The 24,463-nt window shown below is 36.3% G+C and overlaps 1 protein-coding gene across 4 annotated transcripts in view; it reads right to left on the bottom strand.

Moving 5' to 3' along the window:
• CCDC138 (coiled-coil domain containing 138) overlaps positions 1–24,422 on the bottom strand; it is a 117,650-nt gene extending 93,228 nt beyond the window's left edge. For 2 of the 4 annotated variants that reach the window (XM_012737619.2, XM_012737621.2), the window contains exons 1-6: positions 23,470–24,422; positions 22,172–22,216; positions 21,919–21,976; positions 20,390–20,510; positions 17,992–18,119; positions 16,003–16,184 (exon numbers count right to left, since the gene is read on the bottom strand). In XM_012737619.2, the coding sequence (XP_012593073.1) occupies positions 16,003–16,184; positions 17,992–18,119; positions 20,390–20,510; positions 21,919–21,976; positions 22,172–22,216; positions 23,470–23,562 (627 nt within the window). In that variant the 5' untranslated portion in view covers positions 23,563–24,422. Of the gene's footprint in view, positions 1–16,002; positions 16,185–17,991; positions 18,120–20,389; positions 20,511–21,918; positions 23,443–23,469 lie in introns of those variants that run through there. The other 2 variants (XM_012737620.2, XM_076001082.1) reach the window with 2 other exon arrangements.
• Between the last annotated feature and the right edge of the window lie 41 nt (positions 24,423–24,463).

Below are 24,463 nucleotides of genomic sequence, written 5' to 3'. Positions count from 1 at the left end.
AAATGACAGATGAAGAAAGAGAGATTCATCACAAAGAGGTAATCACCACAACACATAGTCATCAGACTGGCAAAAGTAGACATGAAAGAGGTGTTCATAAGAGCTGTAAGGTGAAAGCATCAGATAACTTACAAAGGAAAACCCATCAGACTAACTGCATACTTCTCAACTGAGACCTTACAATCCAGAAAGGATTGGGGCCTCATTCTCAATCTTCTCAAACAAAATAATGGCCAACCTAGAATTTTGTAGCCTGCAAAACTAAGTTTCTCATATGAAGGAGAAATAAACATTTTCTCAGACAAGCAAACACTGAGGAAATTTGTCAAGACCAGCCCTGCCCTGCAAGAAGTACTCGCAACTAGATTATAAATGAATCAGCACAATAGACAACCATCAAAAAGCTAAAGTTAAGAGCTGGGATACCACAATGGCTTAAGAGGTTAAACAAAACAATACATTTCTACTCAAGAGGATGAACAAAAATCTCCCCCACTTATCAATTTTTTCAATAAATGTGAATGGCTTGAACTCTCCACTCAAGAGACATACATGGGCTAAATGGATAAAACAACAACTACAAAAAAAAAAAAAAAAAAAAAAAGCAAAGTATCTGCTGTCTCCAGGAAACATATCTAACCCACAAGGACTCATTCAGACTCAAGGTAAAAGGATAGAAAACAATATTCCATCTAATGACAACCAAAAGTAAGCTGGGGTAGCCACTCTCATATCAGATAACATAGATTTCAAATCAGCAAAAGTAAATGAAGACAAAGATGGTCACTATATAATGCGAAGGAAAAAAGTCCACAAGAAGATATAACAATCCTAAATATTTATGCACCTAACATAGGTGTGCCCAGATTCGTAATGAATACCCTACTTGAGCTAAACAAAATTATAAACAGCAGCATTGTAATAGCTGAGGACTTCAACACCCCACTGATAAAATGGTAGAGATGCTCCAAACAGGGAATAAACAAAGAAACAATGAACTTAAATGGAACTTTAAAACAAATGGGCCTAAATGACATTTATAGAACATTCTACACCCAAACCACAGAATATATGTTCTTCTCATCAGCTCATAGACAATTCTAAGATTAATCACATCTTAGGACATAAAACATATCACAACAAATTTTAGAAAAATAGAAATTATATCATGTATCTTCTCAGACCATGGTGGAATAAAATTAGAAATCAATACCCACAGAAACATGCAACTCTACACAAAGTCACGGAAATTAAACCACCTACTGATGAATAGTTATTAGGTCAGGGAGGAAATATGGAAATCAAAAGAGTCTTTGAACCTAATGACAGAGGAGACACAGTTATCAAAATCTATGAGATTCTGCAAAAGCAGTCATAAGAGGAAAATTCACAGCCATGAATGCGTATAGCCATGAATGTCTACATCCAAAAGACAAAAAGATCACCAATCAACAATCTAATATATCATCTCAAGGAATAAGAAAAGGAATAGCAAAACAATCCCAACCACAGCAGAAGAAAAGAAATAACTGAGGTCAGGGCAGAACTAAATGGCATTGATAAAAGAATTACACAGAAGATTAGTAAAACAAAAAGTTGGTTCTTTGAAAAGATGAATAAAATCGACAGGCCTCTCACTAGATTAACAAGAAACAGAACAAGAAAGGACCTTAATACAATCAGAAATGAAAAAGGAGATATTATAAAAAGGATATATTACATATACTATGGAAATACAAAATATCACCTCTGAATAGTATAAAAATATCTATGCACATAAACTTGAAAACAATGAGGAAATGAACAAATTCTTCAACAACCTCCCTAGGCTAAATTAGGAAGAAAGAGAACTCCTAAAGAGACCAATATCAAGTAACAAAACGAAAGCAGCAATAAAAAAATGTCCTAACAAAAAAAGCCTCAGACTAGATGATTTTACAGCCAACCTTCCCCAGGCCAACAAAGAACTAGTACCTATACTCAAGAAATTATTTCGTCGGCCGGGCGCTGTGGCTCATGCCTGTAATCCTAGCTCTTGGGAGGCCGAGGCGGGCGGATTGCTCAAGGTCAGGAGTTCAAAACCAGCCTGAGCAAGAGCGAGACCCCGTCTCTACTACAAATAGAAAGAAATTAATTGGCCAACTGATATATATATAAAAAATTAGCCGAGCATGGTGGCGCATGCCTGTAGTCCCAGCTACCCGGGAGGCTGAGGCAGAAGGATCACTCGAGCCCAGGAGTTTGAGGTTGCTGTGAGCTAGGCTGACGCCACGGCACTCACTCTAGCCTGGGCAACAAAGCGAGACTCTGTCTCAAAAAAAAAAAAAAAAAAAAAAAAAGAAATTATTTCGTAACATGGAATAACAAGGAATCCTCCCTAACTCATTCTATGAAGCTGATACCACCTTGATATTAAAGCCAGGAAAGGACACAACAAAAAAGGAAACTACAGACCAATATCCTTTCTGATTATAGATGCAAAAATTCTCAATAAAATCCTAGCAAGCCAAATTCAGCTGCACATCAAAGAAATGATCCACCACAATCAATTGGGCTTCATCACAGAGATGCAGGATGGTTCAACATATGCAAATCTATAAATGTGATTTACCAAATAAACAGAAGCAAAATCAAAGACCATATGATCCTCTTGATAGATGCAGGAAAAGCATTTGACAAAATTCAGTACCCTTTTATGATAAGAACTCTTTTTTTTTTTTTTTTTGAGACAGAGTCTTGCTTTGTTGCCCAGGCTAGAGTGAGTGCGTCAGCCTAGCTCACAGCAACCTCAAACTCCTGGGCTCAAGCAATCCTGCTGCCTCAGCCTCCCGAGTAGCTGGGACTACAGGCATGCGCCATCATGCCTGGCTAATTTTGTCTCTATATATTAGTTGGCCAATTAATTTCTTTCTATTTTATAGTAGGGATGGGGTCTCGCTCTTGCTCAGGCTGGTTTCGAACTACTGACCTCGAGCAATCCACCCGCCTCAGCCTCCCAGAGTGCTAGGATTACTATGATAAGAACTCTTAACAAAATAGATACACATAGAATATACCTCAATATTATAAAAGCCATATATGATAAACCCAAAGCCAACATCAGACTGAATGGGGAAAAATTGAAAGCATTGCTCCTTAGAACTGGAACCAGACAAGGTGCCCACTGTCACCATTTCTGTTCAACATAGTGCTGGAAGTCCTAGCAGGAGCAACCAAACAAGAGAAGGAAATCAAGAGTATCCAAATGGGGAAAAAAAACAGTCAAAGTTTTGCTCTTTGCTGACGATATGATCTTGTGTCTAAAGATTCTGCCAAGAGACTGCCGCAATTGATAAATTCAGCAAAGTCTTAGGTTACATGATCAACATACACAAATCAGTAGCATTGCTTTGAACCAAAACAGTCAAACTGAGAATCAAATCAAAGTCTCAATACCTTTCACAATAGCAACAAAGAAAACAAAATACCTTGGAAGACCTCTACAGGAAGAACTACGAAACACTGAGGAAGATGAAATCACAGAGGATGTAAACAAATGAAAAAACATATCATGCTCATGGATCAGCAGGATCAACATTGTTAAAATGTCTGCACTACCCAACGTGATTTAAAGATTCAATGCAATCCCCATTAAAATACCAACGTCATTTTTCACAGATCTAGAAAAAAATAATTGTACACTTCACATGGGACCAGAGAAGTCCCCAAATAGCCATATCAGCCTTAAGCAAAAAGAACAAATTGGGAGGCATCACTTTACCAGACTTCAAGCTATACTACAAGGCTATAGCAACCGAAACTACATAGTACTGGCACAAGAACCAATGGATCAGAATTCAGACATAAAATATCCTCATATTGCCATCTGATCTTTGACAAAGCAGACAAAAACATACAATGGATCCCTACTCAATAAATGGTGGGAAAAAGGAAGGATCCCTACTCAATAAATGGTGCTGGAAAAACTGGATAGCCACATATAAAAGACTGAAACAGGATCCACATCTCTCACCACTCACAAAAATTAATTCACAATGGAACACAGACTTAAACTTAAATCATGAAACAATTAACAATTCTAGAAGAAAAGGTTGAAAAAACTCTTATAGATGTTGGCTTAGGCAAAGAATTTATGAAGAAGACCCCAAAAAGCACTCACAGCAACAACAAAAATACATAAATGGGACCTGATTATATTAAAGTACATCCAAGGAAACAATCAATAGAGCAAATAGACAACCTACAGATTGGGAGAGAATATTCATAAAGTATACATCTGATAAAGGGCTAATAACCAGAATCTACAAAGAACTCAATCAAATCAGTAAGAAAACATCAAAGAACCCCATTAAAAAGTGGGCAAAAGACATGAACAGATGCTTTTTTCAAAAGCTAGACTAATAGCCAATAAACATGAAAAAATGCTCAACGTCTCTAATCATCAGGGAAACACAAAAGCCATAATGAGATATCGCTTAACTCCAATGAAAACGGTTTTTATCAAAAAGTCCCAAAACAATAAATGTTGCTGTGGATGCAGAGAGATAGGAACACTCATATATTGCTAGTGGGACTGCAAACTAGTACAATCTCTATGGCTCGCAGTATGGAGATACCTGAAAGAATTAAAAGTAGACCTATCATTTGATTTGCCAATCCCACTACTATGAAACAAGGAAAAAAAAACATTAAAAAGATATCTGCACTCAAATGTTTACAGCAGCACAATTCACAATTTCAAAGATGTGGAAACAACCCAAGTGCCCATCAATACATGAGTGGATTAACAAAATGTGATATATGTATAGCATGGAATACTAATCAATCATGACAAAAAAAAATAGTTAACTAATACCTTTTTTCATAACCTGGATGGAATTGGAGACTATCCTCCTAAGTGAAGTATTTTAAGAATGGAAAAGCAAACACCACATGTACTATTAAATTAGAACTAAATGATCAACACTCATGTGTACATATGGTAATAAAATTCAATGGAAATCAAGCAGGTGAGAGATAGGAGGGGGTATGGGTAAATTCATACCTAACAGGTACAATGCACACTATTTGGGTAATGGACAGACATATAACTTTGACACAAACTGTACAAAAGTAATTCATGTAATTAAAACATTTGTACTCCTCTAATATTCTGAAATTTAAAAAAAAATTCAGTAAAGTATCAGGTTACAAAATTAATATACACAAATAAATAGCATTTCTACATACTAATAAAAGTCAAGCTGAGAGTCAAATCAAGAACTCAATCCCATTTAAAATACCTGCAAAGAAAACAAAATACCTAGGAATATACCTAACCAATGAGGTGAAAGATCTCTACAAGGATATAAAAGAAATCACAGATAACATAAACAAATGAAAAAAAAAAAAAATCCCAGGCTCATGGAATGGAAAAATCAACACCCAAAGTGATTTACACATTCAATGTAATGCCCATCAAAATTCCAACATCATTTCTTACAAATTTAGAAAAAATAATCTAAAACTTCATATGAGCTGGGCGTGGTGGCTGACGCCTGTAATCCTAGCTCTCTGGGAGGCTGAGGCGGGTGGATTGCTCAAGGTCAGGAGTTCGAAACCAGCCTGAGCAAGAGCGAGACCCCATCTCTACTATAAATAGAAAGAAATTAATTGGCCAACTAATATATATATATATAGAAAAAAATTAGCCGGGCATGGTGGCGCATGCCTGTAGTCCCAGCTACTCGGGAGGCTGAGACAGGAGGATCACTTGAGCCCAGGAGTTTGAGGTTGCTGTGAGCTAGACTGACGCCACGGCACTCACTCTAGCCTGGGCAACAGAGTGAGACTCTATCTCAAAAAAAAAAAAAAAAAAAAAATTAAATTAAAACTTCATATGGAACCAAAAACACCCTGAAAAGCCAAAGAAATCCTAAGCAAAAAGGACAAATCTGGAGGTATCATCTTACCTGAGTACAAATTATACTACCGTGTTTCCCCGAAAATAAGACCTACCCATAAAATAAGCCCTAGCAGGATTTCTAAGCATTTGTGCAATGTAAGCCCTACCCCGAAAATAAGACCTAGTGATGGGCGTGGCTACCACAGTGTATCTGCACAACCCACGCATTTCATCAGGGAGTGGTAAAAAAGACGAGCAGCCCTTCTCATCTGTCCCATGAGAGCTCTATTGCTCGACATGAGAGATTGGGGCCAAAGGTTCTAAAGGAAATAGAATCACAAGAAATTCAGGATGGAATTCGGGGTTTGGAGAGTTATGATGACGTTTCAGAACAAGACAACTTAACTATATTTGAATAAATGTAGATTGTTGTACCGTACTTAAAATAAATAACACATCCCCTGAAAAAAGTCCTAGGCTGTCTTCCTGAGGAAAAATAAATATAAGACCCTGTCTTATTTTCGGGGAAACAAGGTACAGCCGACAGTAACCAAAATAGCACGGTATTGTCATAAAGGTAGACACATAGACCAATGGAACAGAATAGAGAACCCAGAGATAAAACCATATAGCTACTATCAACTAATCTTTGACAAAGCAGACAAAAACATACACTAGTGAAAGGAAGACCCATTCAATAAATGCTGCTTTATTGGAAAACTGGATAGCCACATACAGAAGAATGAAACTGGATCCCTCTCTCTTACCATACACAAAAATTAACTCAAGATGGATTAAGAACTTAAATGTAAGTGCTAAAACCATAAAAATTCTAGAAGAAAACCGAGGAAAAATTCTTCTGGATATTGGCTTCGGTAAACAGTTTATGAGTAAGACTCCAAAAGCAAATACAACAACGAAAATAAATGAGACTTAAATGAAAAAGTTTCTGCACAGCACAGGAAATAATCAACAGAGTAAATAGATGACCTACAGAATGGGAGAAAATATTCACAAACTATACATTGACAAAGGGCTAATACCCAGAATCTCCAAAGAACTCAAACAAATCAGTAAAAAAAAAATATAAATAACCCCATCAAAAAGTGGACAAAAGACATGAACAGATTCTTCTCAAAAGAAAATATACAAATGGCCAATAAACATGAAAAAATGCTAAACTTCATTACTTATCAGGGAAATGCAAATTAAAACCACAACGAGATACCAACTTATCGCTGTTAAAATCTACATTATTAAAAAGTCAAAAAATAATAAATGTTGGTAGTTGCAGTGAAAAGGAAACACTTATACATCGTTGGTGAGAATGTAAACTTGTACAACCTCCATGGAAAGCAGTATAGAGATTCCTCAAAAAACTAAAAGTAGACCTATCATTCGATCCAGCAATCCCACTACTGGGTATCTATGCAAAGGAAAAGAAATCATTTTACAAAAAGACACCTGTGCCCGAGTGTTTACTGCAGTACAATTCATAATAGAAAAGATATGGAATCAGCCTAAGTGCCCATCAACTGATAGCGACTATACATGACCCTTCCAGGTTAGAAAGGCTTCCGATATGCTCTCCTATGCATACAGGTCAGCAGGGTCCCACACTTATCCGGCAAAATCTTTTCAATGTACACTGACACCAGCCAGGTCAGAGTGTAACTCCACACTGTTGATCTGCCATGTCCGTGTTTCAATACTACTTTGGGCAACTTATCCAACTTACCCCTGACTTCCTCTACTCCAAGGGCCTTCACCTACACTCTTGTTTCCCTAGTCCCACTCCATTGGTCACATACTAGATTCTATCATCATCCAAAACTGCCGTGACTCAGGTATTTAAATATCAATAATGAACTGGAATTCCCTGCTTCCAGCTCAGCCACAACCACTTCCAATTATCCTGCTTTTTAACTGTGCCCTCCCCCTGCAAACACCCAGGCCTGAACCCATTCACCTTTTTGTTTTCTCTCTTGCTAGACAGAGAATTGCTACAGAAAAATTGCAAAACAGTGCTACTGAAATCACTGCAAACTCTGGCATCCGACATCAGCCAGAAGCCATTGCATCCTCCCCACTTCCTTCTGTCGCGGTACCCCAAAGTCCCCCAGTGCCTATCTGTACCTTTCCTCTTGTCTCTGGGACAGCTGAGCCTCTGTTCACACCCAAGTCTGGCCAACCCGGCTGTGCTTCTGCTCATTTCCTGTCCCTACCATTTCCTGGGTGTCTTCACCCTCTCAATTGTCCCTTTTCTCTTTTCTCACATGGCTTGGGAAGGAGGGAGGTCTCCAAAGACTTTCAGAACTCCTCCATCTTCACAAAGACAAAGGTACTTAATTAATTATGCAAATAATTATAATTGATTTTTCATTCTTTCACTCCCTTGTTTCACTCCCTTCAGTGTCCTCAGTGCAGGAACAGTAGCATATGCCCCAGTGTCTTATAGGTGCTTAATAAATATTTGATACATAAATGGATGTAGGAACCTAATGGCAGGAGAACAGATGAGAGAGGAACTGGATAATAGTGGCCAGCCTTGCAGAGAGAACAAGGAGGAAAGAAGAAACAGGGGTCCTTTGGCTTTGGCAAGGAGATAGATGTCACTCATTCTAGATGTCCCCAGAAATTCCAAAAGAGGGGGCAGTAAGAGTCTAGTTCACACCAATAGTGCAGCTCTTGATGTAACTCAGGCCAGTAGGGGAGAAGAGACAACACAGTCACCATGCCTAGAGAAGAGCTGGGGCTGAAGCAGAAGAGCTTTAGATGAGCTTCACACCAGGAAAGGGGATCTGTACATTTAGATGATAGGCAAACAGTCAGAACTCACTCAAGTTTCTTAAATTTTGTAATTTTTAAATTATAGGAACCTGCCATCAGTACTTTGAAGCATCTCTGAATGAAAAGGGTGAGTGAATGCTGTGGGGTCCCTTGAAATCTAAGCAAGTCTACTCTGCAGAGAGAGTGAAGGAGACATGAACCATCCAGCTCTGACGCCTACTTCACCAAACCCCTCCCTTGAAACCTGAGCTCCAGACTATGGAACTGTCACCTGCCAGCTTTCAAACAAGTCAGCCCATGCTGCCTTCATTTTGTTCAGTGTGCCTGGGTTCCTGGTGTGACCATGTGAAAAGATGGTGGCCCAAAAAGACAAGCACCAAATTCCCTACCACTTCTGCAAGGAAATGAAAGAGGTGAGGCAACACACTTCCTCACTCACTGCATAAGTTTAGCAAGGAGACTTCTAGTGTAGAACACTCACATGTACTTCCTTGTGCCATGCAGCAGAAACCAGACATGGATTCCTAGAACCTTAGAGCTGGCAGAGCTGGCTGAACCATGATGGGCTTTGGAAGTCTAAGATAAGCAGTTTTCTCTTCTGGTCTAAGATGTTCTTGGAGGCAAGAATTTTATAACTTCTTCTACACTTCCACTTCTACAGCCTCTTTGGGTCTGAAATTGCCTTTATTCTCAGAAATGATCTGCTTATTGCTTTAACAGATCCATGTAAGGTTATTAGCTCTAAGTACCCATCAATCACATAAAGTAGTTTTTTCTCTGATTTATATTCTTCTTGGCCCCAAAACTACTGGTCAATTATTCAATTCTCTGGGGAAAGTTTCTGTCAATCTTTTGTACACACAACTATCTCCTAGTACTCCTCATACTCAGTTACTAAAATACCTACTCAACTGATTTCACTGCTTTATTTCTTCTAATTTCAAAAATGCAGAAACAAAAAGTGTTTCCCTCCATGGTTATTCATTGCATTCACCCTTCAAAGCTAAAATAAATATGCAAGTCTTCACTGCATTTACATAAACTAAGAGAATATTACAGGTAAGATTAGCCGAATATCTTTCTGATGAAGGGGTATTCAGTACAGATTAAAAATGAAGAAAATTCTGTGGTAAGAGGAAAAAATCCTGAAGAGCCAGAGCAATCCTAAGCAAAAAGAACAAATCTGGAGGCATCAAATTACTGGAATTCAAATTATACTCTAAGGCTACAGTAACCAAAATAGCATGGTACTAATACAAAGGTAACACATAGAGCAATGGAACAGAATAGAACCCAGACATAACGCCATATATTAACAGCAGCAACCAACTGACTTTTGACAAAGCAGACAAAACATACACTGAGGAAAGGATGCCCCATTCAATAAACGGTGCTCAAAAAATTGGATAGCTACATGCAAAAGTATGAAACTGGATCCTTGACCTCTTACCATATACAAAAATTAACTCAAGTTGTATTAAAAACTTAAATGTAATACCTGAAACTATAAATATCCCAGAAGAAAACTTAGGAAAAACTTTCCTGGATATTGGCCTAAGGAAAGAATTTAGGACTAAGACCTCCAAAGCAAATACAACAAAAACAAAAATAAATAAATGGGACTTAATTAAATTGAAAAGTTTCTGTACAACAAAGGAAATAATCAACAGAGTAAAGAGATAACTTACAGAATGGAAGAAAATATTCACAAACTTTACATCTGACAAAGGGCTAATACCCAGAATCTACACAGAACTCAAATCGGCAAGCAAAAAAATAATAACCCCATTGGCAAAGACATAAAGACTTTTTCCACAGAACACAGACAAATGGCCAAAAACATGGAAAAATGCTCAAAAATGCTCAATCATCAGGAAAAGGAAAACTGAAACCTCAACGAGATACTATCTTGCCCCTGTAAGAATTGCATTAAAAAAAAACCCAAGAAAACAAAACAATAGATGCTGGTGTGGATACAATGAGAAAGGAACACATATACATTGATGATGGGAATGTGAACTACTACAGCTTCTACGGAAAATAGTATAGACATTCCTCTGACAACTAACAGTAGACCTACTATTTGATCCAGCAATCTCACTACTGAGTATCTACCCAAAGGAAAAGAAGTCATTATATATATATATATATATATATATATATATATATATAAAAGACACCTATGCCCAAATGTTTACTGCAGCACAATTCATAGTTACACAAATACGGAATCAACCTAAGTGCCCACTGATTGATGAATGGAAAAAGAAAATATGGTGTATATATACCATGGAGTACTACTCAGCCATAAAAAGGAATGAAATAATGTCTTTTGCAGCAACTTGGATGAAACTGGAGACCAGTATCCTAAGCAAAGTATCTCAGGAATGGATAAACAAATACTGCATGTTCTCACTTATAAGCTGGAGCTAAATGAGGGACATATATGGTCATAATGTAGTGTACTAGACACTGAATACTAACAAACAGGGAGGGGGCAGTGGGGTTGATAGATAAAAAGCTACCTCTCATGTACAATGTATACTATTTTGGCAATGGGTACGCTGAAAACCCTGACTTCAGCATTATACAGTTCATCCATGTAACAACATTTGTACCCCCTAAATCTACGACTTAAAAAAGAAAAAACTTCAAGTCCAAACAGCCTATATAACATCTTCACCTGTATGCTTTTTTTAAAGGTAACTTAAAATAAACATGTCTAGAACTAAATTAACTTGGTTATCAGGGAAATAAAAAGCAAATCACAGTAAGGTATCAGTTCACACCTATTGGGATGGCCAGAATCAAAACACCAGAAAATAAGTGTTGGGATGGACGTGAAAAAACCAGAAACCTCATACTTTGCTGGTAGAAATGTAAAATGGTGCAGTCACTTTGGACAACTGTCTGGCTATTCCTCAAAAAGTTAAATATAGAGTTACCATATGACCCAGCAATTCTATTATAGGTATATACCCAAGAGAAATGAAAGCATATGTCCACACAAAACTTAAATACAAATGTCCACAGCAGCATTATTCACAATTGCCAAAAAGTGGAAACAACCCAAATGTCCATCAATAGAAGAATGGATAAACAAAGTGTGGTCTGTCCACATAATGGAGCATTACTCAGCAATAAAAAGGAATAAAGTACATGCTACATGAATGAACTCTGAAAACAGCACACTAAGAAAAAACACCGGTAATAAAAGACCAGATATTATATGATTCTGTTTATATGAAAAGCACAGAATAGATAAATCCATAGGGACACAAAGTATATTAGTGGTTACCTAGGGATGAAGGCATTTGGGGGGAAAGGCTATGACTTCCAGTGAGTAGGGAGTTTCTTTTGAGGATGACAAAAATATTCTAAATTGCTTGTGGCAATTGTAGCACAACTCTGTGAGCATATTAAAATATTTTAATTATACACTAACAAAAATTACAGAGGTATGAATTAAAAAGAAAAGAATTAATGCTCTCCTCCTCCAGTTTTTTCCCTGTCTCAGCAAAAAGCAACATCATTTATCCAATTACCCAAAAAATAAACGTGCATTTTGTCTTTGGCTAACCCCTAATACACCTCCCAAATCCTGTCTCCAAGTACAGGTGACTCTTGAACAATGCAAGGGTTTAGCAGTGCAGACTCTTGTGCAGTGGAAAATCCACATATAACTTTTGATTCCCCCAAAACTTAACTAATAGCCTACTGTTGACTGGAAGCCTCAGTCAATAACATAAACAGTCCATTAACACATATTTTGTATATTACATTTATTATATACTATTATAATAAAGAAAAAACGTTTTGAGAAAATCATATGGAAGAGAAAATACATTTACAGTGCTGTACTGTATTTACTAATACCATTAAGTTTATGTGGTCTGTTTACAAGTTGAATCACCTGTCTAAAATGGTGTACAACAGCTGCAGAGCTCAATCTATAGTATTTATCAAACAATTCAGCTTTTTCTTATAATGTCATAAATCTTCTCTGCTTCTTGAGAACACTTCAAGTATCACTAGTGGCACTCCACATGGGTCTCCTGGTATTATTCAAGGTTTATGGTATTATACTAAACTCGCTGAAAAATACCCTAGAACCATAAGAGATCACTTTTTACTGTGATATGCAATTTATTGGAGCAATGCTCATGTGGAGATGATCATCATCACATAGCATTTAAAAGTGTTCACTCGCAATACTTGATCTCACTGCAATACCAACAAGAGGTGGCTACTTTTACGCAGTTATGATTTACTAGTGCATCTTTTTATTTCTTACATTTTTCTTGACTATGAATAGTGTCATGTACAGTCTGTGTTTGTGTGCATAAGTTAAAATAAAAATATATATTTTAAAATATATATTTATAATAGATTTGTGAATATTTTATGGTAGTAAATGATAAAATAGACTACAATCTACATATATTTTATACATGCATGCATATCTTTTTGTTATTTTTTTCATATTTCTAGGCTGTGTGATTCATCTGTAAATTTTTTCCAATTTTTATAATTCTCCAAAATAAGTTCTAGTATACTTAACTGAAGAAAAAAATCTGCGTGTAAGTCCACCTGCACAGTTCAACCTGTGTTGTTCAAGGGCCAACTATATTATGGACCCAATCTCTTAAACATCTCTAGAATTCATCCACCTCTATACCTGAGGCCCCAAGCCTAATTCAGGACACCATCAGTCTACCACCATCTTTTCACGCTCTACCCTCTCTCTAGATCTCAACTACTGGTGACAACTTTAAATAACAATCCAAATTATAAATTTATCAAAGACCTACATTCTGACTGCCAAGCTGATACATTATACTGCCAAACCCAGCTAGTTCCAAACTAAAACCTTCATCTTTCTCTTGAAAACCATTCTTCCTGCAAGTTTCCCGAACCAGAAATGTGGGAATCAACCTAGACACCTTATTCTCTCTATACCATATCCAATTCATTACACCAAGTCTGGCCAATTTAGCTCCACAATAAATCTCTACCCTATTTACTTCTATTTTCTGCCATACTCCAGTCCAAGTTACCATTATTTCCCACCTGGGCTATTACAGTAGAATCCTATCTAGTCTCTCAAATTCCAACCCATTTATTTAAACACACATTAGATTATGCAATTCCCCTGCTTTAAAAATTCTCAGTTACCTACTATTATACATTTTCATGCCTCAGGAGGGCTTCTATATTAGAATGTCTCAGTCTTGAATGCAACCCTTTCACTGGTCTATTCATCCTTTAGGGTTTAACTTAAATGTTACATTTTTAGAAAAATCTTACCTAACCTCATGTTATACTTCTCTTATTTCTTCATTTAAATTTATAAAATTGTAAGTACATGGGTATTTGCTTCTAATTACAATTTGCTTCTAATAAGCTACATGTAGTAAGGACCATATATATTTTATTCACTTCCATATACTCAACACTGAGCACATAAATGCATATTAACAGGTGCTTAAATATTTGGTGAATGAATGAAATGACAACGTAACAAAATGTATATGCTTAATGATTAACACAATAGAAGACTACAAAGCAATTTTCTCATATCTTTTTTATTGATATATCATAGTTGTAAATATTATGACAGTACATGTGATATTTTGATATATGTATACAATGTGTAATGATCAAATCAGGGTAATGGGGTATCTTCGAACATTTATCTTTTTTGTTGGGAACATTCCAATTCTTTTTTCCAGCTATTATGAAATATACAATAAATTACTATTAACTATAACTTCTCTACTATACTACTGAATACTAGAACTTACTCCTTTTAAGTGCATTTTTATACCAACTTCTCTTCATCCCCCACTTCCCTTCCCAGCCTCTGGTAACCACCATTACATTCTATTTCCATGAGATCCACTTTTTCAGCTCCCACATATGACTGAAAACATGCAGTTATCTATCCTTTTGTGCCTGGCTGATTTTACTTAATATGATGAGTTTCATCTATGTTGCAGCAAATGACAGGATTTCATTCTTTTTTTATGGCTGAATAATATCCCATTGTGTATATATTAATATATATGACATTAGCCACTCATCTACTAATTAGACTACACTTAGACTGATTCTATATCTTGGTTATTTTAAATAGTGTTGCAATAAACATGGGATTGCAGATACCTCTTCAATATATTGATTTCCTTTCTTTTGAATATATACCCAATAATGTTATTGCTGGATCACATAGTTCTATTTTTAGTTTTTGAGACACCTCCTACTATTTTCCACAATGACTGTACTTACAAAGTAAATTTTAAAGTTAAAGTAAACTATAGATTAGTTAAAACAGATTAATCCATTACTCTTCATTTTTTCCTTATTATTTGTACCTTCATTGTGTTTGCTATAGATGATAGATATATTCTTGCAACTCTGCCTATTCTTTTTCATCCTATAAAGTGTTATCAAGGGGATCTTCCTAGGACACCATTTTTTACTCTGCCACTCCTTTGCTTAAAATCTTATGAAACAGCCAGCCTCAGTTTTCACTGTTTTGTCCTCCAGACAGGCTGATAAATGTACAATCGGACAATCACTCCATTCCCAACATCTCTCACTTCCAATTCCTTGTATCTAGAATGGCCTTCCTATTGCTCTCCTAAATTCTAAGTCTCAGTCAAGAACCAGACTAAGTTTATCCCTAAACTTTTTCCCAGTGATTTTAGGCTGAAATGCTATGGTAATTATCTGAATTATTTTGAAAAAATTAGATACTGGTTTTCAAAAAAATGCTTAACTATTTCACGTGTATACAATGTTTCCAATGGGAAAAATGTCCCCCCAAAAATGGGCATTACACATACTTCTGCTTCTTTCTCTACTAGTAGATGCATGACAAATATATAAACTATACTCTTTAGAGAAAAAAAAAAACCCAATGACAGATAAAGGCCAATGTGCAGAGCTAAACTTTGGTGAAAGTTGACAAGGGGAATTTTTACATATAAATATTTAAAACAATGAATTTAGAACATCTCAAAAAGCACACTTTACCTGTAGATTTTATTTCTTAAGTAAAGATGGGATGAGAATAAACATAAAACACAAGGCAGTATGAAATTTAAGACACACACCTACAAATAAAAACACTACTATTTATATTTTTCTCTCAGACACTACATTTTTACTTTCTATAGTTCCTATAAATTGAGTTTGTTCTCTCTGACCTCACCTTGACTTACCTAAAATAATTAAAATGAAATGCCTTGTATTCAAAGTTTGTAAATGCTTGGTTCTTAGAACATAAATATTGCTGATTTCTCAATTCAGTATTTAGTTCTTACCTGCAGTTTCAGATGTATTTGAAATAATTCATCATATATCTGACTAACTTGATATGGAAGTAAACTCTGTTTGTTTGATGCTTTGGATTTTGGGGAACTGACAGGTTTCAAAGGAGAGTCACTTGCAGCACTCCAGCATTCATTCTGAGGTCTTGCTGAGGCCATATTAGTAGGCAGGGCAACTGGAAAGAAAATAAAATTTAATTATAAACTTTATTAACTTATAGTTTTTAAATACTCTCAGAGTAGTCTGTAGTAGTTTTAAAAAGTTTCAAGAAAGAAACAAAGAATTATATAGCAAACATGGTAAAATGGTAACATTTAGATAATGTGAATGAAGTGTATACAGGAATTCTTTGAACTCTTTGTGCAACTTTTCTGTAAGTCTAAAATTATTTCAAAATAAATTATTTTAAATGCATAAAACAGTCATGTTTCAACTGCCTAGCCAAGAAATGGAAAGTTACCTCAGAAACCCCTCATCACATTCCCCCCATACCCTAAACCAAATTAACCACTAACTCAAAGTGCTGATCATTGCCTTACTTTTCTATTTAATTTCCACTACTTACATTTAAGAAGTTCTTATTTTGTCTGTTTTTAAACTTTATATAAATGTCTGTAATTATATAAATCCTATAACCACCTCCTTTAAATGAGTTGATGAATCTCCACTACTTTATCCTATTTTATAAATACCGTAAGCAATAATATTCTCCTACAGATGGGTATCTGTGCTGCTTTGACTATACAGATGCTACCAAGTCTTATACATGTTCAAGAGGTTTTCTAAGGTATGTGCCTAGTAGCAAAATTGTTGGATCACAGGCTTTTTATGCATGTTTAACTTTACTAGTAATACAACTGTTTTCCAAAGTGTTTACGTTAAGTTACTCTCCTGATGGACATGGATGAGTGAGTTCCTCTTGCTTCATATCCTTGCCAACACTGTATTGTCAGAATTTATTTTCTGCTAACAATGAGAATATGAAATGCTCTCATGTAGTGTTTTAACTTGCATAAGCCTTCTGGGAGCCCAGCTTTAAGGAGAGAGTCTCCCATTATATTCCCCATCTTGAATAGACCTTGGAGGAGTCAAAATAAAAAATAATGTAAATTAAAAAAAAAAAAGTTTCACTTCACTCAGTTCAACAAAGTCCCTAAAAGCAAAAGACACACTCAGTGTTCTACATACTTCTTTAGGTTTCCATCCCACCAGTACCTGGCCTGAGCATTCCTTACTTTTATATCAACCTTCAAATACATTCAACATTTTCTTTATCCTATGTTTTCCATTCCATTCAGTGGAAAAATCAAACATGTGGTGGGAAATATAAGTATAGGCAGAATTATTTTTCATCTTCCTCAAATGCTGAGGTCAATGAGACAAAAGGGATGGTGGAGAGGGGGAAAGGGGAAATGAATGTGTGTTGTGTATAGATGATATATTCCCAGGAGAAGAGAGTATGCTGGTGCCATCAATGGGGCAAGAGTGCTCTCAAAGTTTTGCAGCCAAGAAGGCAAAGGGCACCATTTCTGCTTGCCTCTTTCTTTGAAACGATAAAACTATGAAACACAGCCAGGTCCACAGAGAGCTGCTACTAAAGTCTTACCTTAAGTAATCTGGTACATTTCCTCACAATATTAGGGTCAAATACCATCAAATTTACTCACTTTCTAACAAATACTGACACGAAAAAGAACCAAAGACAATATCAAAAGTACTCAGGTGATTAAGTTATTTTGGTAAGTTTTGAGAATATAGAAGAGTACTGAAAAATAAGGAAGTTTATTTTTCTCTTTTCCTTTAGTTGAATAACAAGCACTTTAGTTTAATAATAAGCACTATCTTGTGGCTTACAGAAATTCACAATACAAAACTATATAGCATCCTGAGAACCAGTGTTATTACTATGAGATAAGCTTTATATGCTCCATTTAACAAAGTTACTATTTAAATGACTATTCTAAAATGAATATTTCTTTTACCTTTTTCTATTTCTTTGAAAGATTGCTTGGTTATTTTGGATGTACTAACTCTATGATTATTCTCAATTAACTCTTCCTCTGTTTCCTGTTTCTTCAAATCATGAAAGGAATCCAATTCATCATCTAGGCTTTAAAAACAAAAAAATTCTATCACAGCAATGTGGAAGCTTATCATATCATTTTATAAAGATAAAACTGCTTTTCAAATATTAATACCATAACAACTGAGAAAAAATATAAAAAGTAAACATTTTTTCAAATTCAAAAAGTAAACATGTAAAAAGTAACAGTTATTGATCCTAATAGCTCACTGCAACCACCTTTGGACTTTCTCTACATATTAAATAGGCTTAATTTAAAAGTACCTGTAGAATGCTCTACAGCTGCCAAACTTTCTTTTGATCCCAATAATTTGGTGAGGAAGATATAACAGGTATTATTATCTATAATTTTAGCTTAAAAAATGATTGTTCGACATTAGGAAACTGAACCCTAAAGAAGTCAAGTAACTGACAGTTGACATAATTAGTAAAAAGTGGAGCAGAACTAGAATCCCAGGTATTTTCTCTAAAAAGATTATCTTGGAATTGAAATTTCTAGAGCACTGGTGTTCAAAAGGAATATCATGCAAGTAAGATAGGTAATTTAAAATTTTCTAGTAGCACATTAAAAAGAAGGGAAATTTTAATGATATATTTTATTAACCTAGCATACCTAAAAGATTATCATTTCAACATATAATCAATATAAAAAATTAAGATATTTTACATTCTCTTATCCATGCTAAGTCTTCGAAATCCAGTGTGTATTTTACACTTACAGTATATCCCAATTCCGACCAGCCCCTTTTCAAATACTCAACAGCTACGTGTGACCTGTAGCTACTGTGCTGGAACTAGAGCATAGTTCTAGATTAGATCATAACTAGGAATTGTGAAAAAACTGTCCAGTGTTATGAAAACTTTCATAGTCCAAAATCTTCAAATTATAGAGTTATTCTCAGATTATTTACAAAAACAAAAGATAAAACTATCAAATGTAAGAAAATAATTTCCATGAATTCATAATTTATTACCTTTAAGTAATTTTCACTTTCTGTACTCTACATTCAATCTAGCTCATGTCCAATTCTTAAAGCTAGATCAACTAGATTATTTTGTGAGTGCCAAATGAAACAGTAATAACAATAACAGCTAGCATTTGAGTGCTTTATTATGTACACAGCGCCATTCAAAGTATTTTACATGGATTAACTCATTTATGTAGAGAAAGAGACTAATTGTATTAACAAATTCAAGCTCCCAAATATCAATCACCTAAATAACATAGATATTTTTAGGCACAGTTGTCTTTTTTCTCTCCATAATTATCTCAACATTTCATTTTATATATGTAGACGTCTTCATGGTTTTACAATATTTCAAAATGTTTACTCCTTCTCAATATCCCATGGCATTTCCTTCTGCCATATATTTTTTACATTAAATAATATTCACTTTAAAACTGTATTTTACCTTAGCTTCCAATGTTTGTATACTGTCCACAGTAAATATTATCTCCCCTAAGAATTGCAACTTCTTTTAGTTCAGCACTGTATCATATGTATTTTGTAGTTAGTTTCCCCAGACTGTCTTCTTCAATTTCTTTCTCAACTACCTAAAATACAGTGCTTGTCACACTACCAGACACGCACTAGATACCAAGTTAAATGGTGCTGCCTAACAAGACTGTATTGTGTGTGTGTGTGTGTGTGTGTGTGTGTGTATGTGTGTGTGTGTGTGTGTGTTTTAGAGACAGAGTCTGGAGGGCAGACTGGAGGGCGGTGGTGATCATACCTCACTGGAGTCTCAAACTCCTAGGCTGAAGCAATCCTCTTGCCTAAGACCTTCAAGTAGATGGGACTATAGGCATGTAATACCATACCAAGGTGATTTTTTTTTTAATTTTTATGTAGAGATGGGGGTTCTCACTATGTTACACCAGGCTGGCCTCAAGCAATCCTCCCACCTCAGCCTTCCAAAGTGGTGGGATTATAGGTGTGAGCCACTGTGCTCAGCCTACAGTTTTTTTCTTAGTTTCCTTTTTTTTTAAAAAGAGAAAGAAAAGAAGCAGAGTCTTCAGTTGAGTCCCGAATAACCATAAAAGTAATTTTTCATCTTTTATATTATGTAAATAGTTTAACTTTCCATTATGCCACTACACATAATACTATGTTTGTACTTTTATCACAGAGATTCTTAGTAAAAATTAATAAATGAGTCTCAACTGTTTAGCAGGCTCCAGATTGCTCATACTTCCACTCAGGCAAAAGTAAACACATATACAATCTGCACTGTTCCCTTTCTCAATTTTTGAGACCCTGAAGGGATAGCTATAGTAAGGATTCAAGTTACTTTACCAATTCATATTTAAGTGCTTGAATGAACTGCCAAAAGGTGTTGTACAACGCTTGCTTTCAGCAGAATAACATCTTAATGATGAAACAGCTTTATCTCCGGATGAATAGATATCCAAATCTTCTGTCAACAAAAAAGAAAACACCAGCGATTATATGCTGAGATCAGACTCGAACTATTTCATTCGAGGCTCCTAGAGGTAAGATAGTAAATGTACTGAATGTGTTCTTATCAGTATGTCTCCCTAACGCAAACTTACAGGAAAAAACCACTGACTCCTATATTTATTTAGCACTTTACTGATTACAAAATGCTTTTCCATTCATTACTTTATTTGGTCCTAGCAATAACCCCGTGAAATAAGCAGAATAGGTGCCTTTAATCCTATTCTACAGGTTAGGAACCTAAAAGTCAGAAAAACTTACATTAATTTTTCCAAGTAACACAGCTAGCTAATGTGTAACTTGCAAATTCAGAACCTACACTGAAATTCAGAATCCAGCTTTCTTTCCACCTAAACATGACTGATACCTCTTTGATCCTCAAATATTTAATAAACTGTTAGCCTATATCTAAACTCAGTAAACAAAAAGGAGAACTTCTGTGATAATAAATTAGAACTACTTTTAAATGTATGAGCCCTTCTCTGACAGTCATTTTTACCCTCTTAGAAATTCAATGAGATATAATTTTCAGTTATATTTTGGGAGAATGCAAATTTTAGGGCAAATTTCAATCTAAAATACAATTTTAAGGTTGTTTAAAACAATGGACTCAGTAATATCTGGAATTTTTTTTCATTCTCAAGGAGTATTTCAGAAGAGTGTTTTTCAAATCAAGTCACTTTAATAGATTCACTCATCCAATTAGCTGGTGTAATCCACCAAAACAAACATCAATAAATGATTTATATTTCACAAAAATTCAAAATCAAATAGGTTAGGGGAAAAAATGCCAAATTAATCATCTGATGAACGTTTAAAGACACTACTATTTCTGCTGCAATTCTCTGAAACATTAATGATTATACTTATGAGTAAAGACATCACCTAAGAAGCATTAACAAATTAACAGATTAATATACATTATAACAGGTTAATACCCATTATTAATAAAATAGATATACATGCTAGCTACAGATTATCACATGACATTACAACCTACCCAATTCCACAGTATATTTTTTTCTAATGTAATAATTACTACCCTAATAACTTAGGAAAGTCTGTACCTAAGAATAGAATAGTTTTCTTTACCCAATATAGTTTAATGTTTAATATTTTCAAGGCTGGAATACTGTAATTTAAAAATACTCAAATAATTTATTCAATTTGATTTTTCAAAGACATCTTACACATTTATCCCCCAAATCATCATTATTATTAGCTCATTAGCAGAGTAAAAAAAGCTTAGTATCACAAGATATCTGGTACTGACCATAAGTCTAAACAATACTTTTTGAAAAATCTTCTCTTTCAAACTAAATTTGATAAAACTCACATATATACAAATAAATACTCTACTAGCTTACCTGGGGAGGTCGGAGATCTTCTTTTACATTTAGCCTGATCAAAATTTGAAAAATCATACTAAAAAAAAAAGAATGACACATTTAATTTGTGTACTCAGAATCAATTTACTGTCTCAAAATATTTCCCTACAAATTATATATTAGTTACAAATGCAAAATTACAAAGATTATAGTGGAGAAACATGGTAGACACCACCTTAACCAAGTGATAAAGGTTAAATCATGAATAATGGGACAAACCAACATCACGTACCACTTGATTCGTCAGGGCAGGCCACACACCACTCATCTCCCATTCCTGCCAAAAATGCAAAACCAGAATCAAGAGGTATCCATCAGGCAAACCCAAAGTGATGGACATTCTAATAATTGTTTTACGCTTTTCAAAAATACCAATGTTATGAAAAATGAGGCAATGTTCCAGATTGAAGGCAACAAGAGACAACCAAGTGCAATGCTCACTCTTGGATTAGATCTGCACCAGGAAAACTTTTACTACACAGTACATTGTTGAGATAATTGGCAAAATTTAAACATGAATTATAGATTAACCAATATTATTGTTATCAGTGTCTAATTTCCTGGAAATACTACTGTAGTTATGAAAAAGAATGTCCTTTATTTTCAGGAAAAACACACTGAAGTATTTATATTTAGGGGTAAAGGGGCATGAAGCCTGCAAATTGCCCTCAAATAGTTCAGGGGGACAATGTGTATGGAGAAGGAAAGAGAGCAGGAGTAAGAATGATAAAGCAAATGCGGCAAAATGACTAGTGAATTCTAGCAAGGTGTAAAGGGTACAAGGAGTTCTTCCTACTCCTCTTGCAATTTCATTTTAAGTTTGAAATTATTTTAAAATAAGACGTTTTGAAAAAGGAATCTAGGCCGGGCGCTGTGGCTCACGCCTGTAATCCTAGCTCTTGGGAGGCCGAGGCGGGCGGATTGCTCAAGGTCAGGAGTTCAAAACCAGCCTGAGCAAGAGCGAGACCCCGTCTCTACTATAAAATAGAAAGAAATTAATTGGCCAACTGATATATATAAAAAAAAAATTAGCCGGGCATGGTGGCGCATGCCTGTAGTCCCAGCTACTCGGGAGGCTGAGGCAGGAGGATCGCTTGAGCCCAGGAGTTTGAGGTTGCTGTGAGCTAGGCTGACGCCACGGCACTCACTCTAGCCTGGATAACAAAGTGAGACTCTGTCTCAAAAAAAAAAAAAAAAAAAAAAAAGGAATCTAATGGTCTGTGCTGAACTCTACTCACATCACTAAGTAAAATTTCAACAACTACGACAATGCCATAACCATGCTTTGCATAATGCGAACCTTCAAAGGTTTACGGAGCTCTCCTATGCAGGTGACAGACACCTGTGAGAGTCTGCACACCAGAGGCCACGCGACCCCCGGCCCCTAGTTAACCTGCCCCAGGCTGCCCCTCCCGTGCAGGCCGGGCGCACAGCCGCCCTCGGGCAAGTGGAGGATGGAGAGTGGCTCTGTCCTCTGAGGCCTGGCTGCGCGGAGCGGTGAGCCAAAGGGCGGCGACCTCGCGACCTCACCTCGCCGGGGCAGCTGTCCCTGAGTCCGTAGCGCGTTTTGAGACGCTCCACTACTAAATCCTGTCCCGGCGGCTTGACGACCCTCCGGTCCATGGTGCGCTTTGACCGCGGCGGTCTCCCCGGGAACCGCGTTCAAAACTACGGCGCGCTAGCGACGTGGTCGAGGATTGCGTGAATGCGTGCGTCATGACGTATACGGCCCCGCCCCTCGGGGTACACGCGAGGGTGGGCGCCGCTAGGCTTCCCTGAGGGCTCTCGTGGTCTCAGTCCTCTCGCGTTTCAGGTTTAGGGCTGAGGAGGGACACTGTAACTCCCGGAGCAAGTGCCGCCAAGGCCGGGCGGCCAGCGAGCAGCTCCCCGCAGCCTCCGTAGGGCGGTCATGGCCGGCGCCCCTGCCCGAGTGCGAGCGGAGAGCACAGAGGCTTTAAACCTGCCAGCAGCGCCCCGCTGCCGCTCCCATAGAAAGGGTTCAAACTACAGGTTGGGTGTGTCTGCACTTGCCAAAATACACCTGTCTTTTCACTAAAGGTAGCCTTTCTTAATTGTCATATAAAAGAAAAACATGAGGAATAGGAATGCTAGGCATAGAAATTGCAAAGAGGGTTACCTCCTTACTTTCCCCTCCTCTGTTCCATATGTGGTTAACAAGGTATTAAAAAGAATAACTAGAATGTAAGCTCCCTGAAAAAAAACTAGTTTTTTTTAAACAAGTTTTCCCAGTACCTACAACAGCGCTTAGCACTTAATAGGTGCTCAATATTTATTGCCATGGTGTATCAACATAAAAAGCTATGTTCAACAGAGACTGAGGGAACAATTCTACAACCACTTAAGTTCTCTTACTAATACAATTATACTGGTATAACCCTTTATTTTTCTAAATTGTGATTGTCAACTGCATGTCTGAACTAACAACTCATGAATTCTATGGATTATTTTTAAAATTCCCCAAATGCCCAAATTTTGTAAGATCAATAATTTAACGAATTAGTTT

Source organism: Microcebus murinus, chromosome 3 (genome assembly GCF_040939455.1).
Source record: "Microcebus murinus isolate Inina chromosome 3, M.murinus_Inina_mat1.0, whole genome shotgun sequence".
NCBI classification, from domain to species: domain Eukaryota; kingdom Metazoa; phylum Chordata; class Mammalia; order Primates; family Cheirogaleidae; genus Microcebus; species Microcebus murinus.
This window is presented reverse-complemented; position numbering and strand designations above follow the sequence as displayed.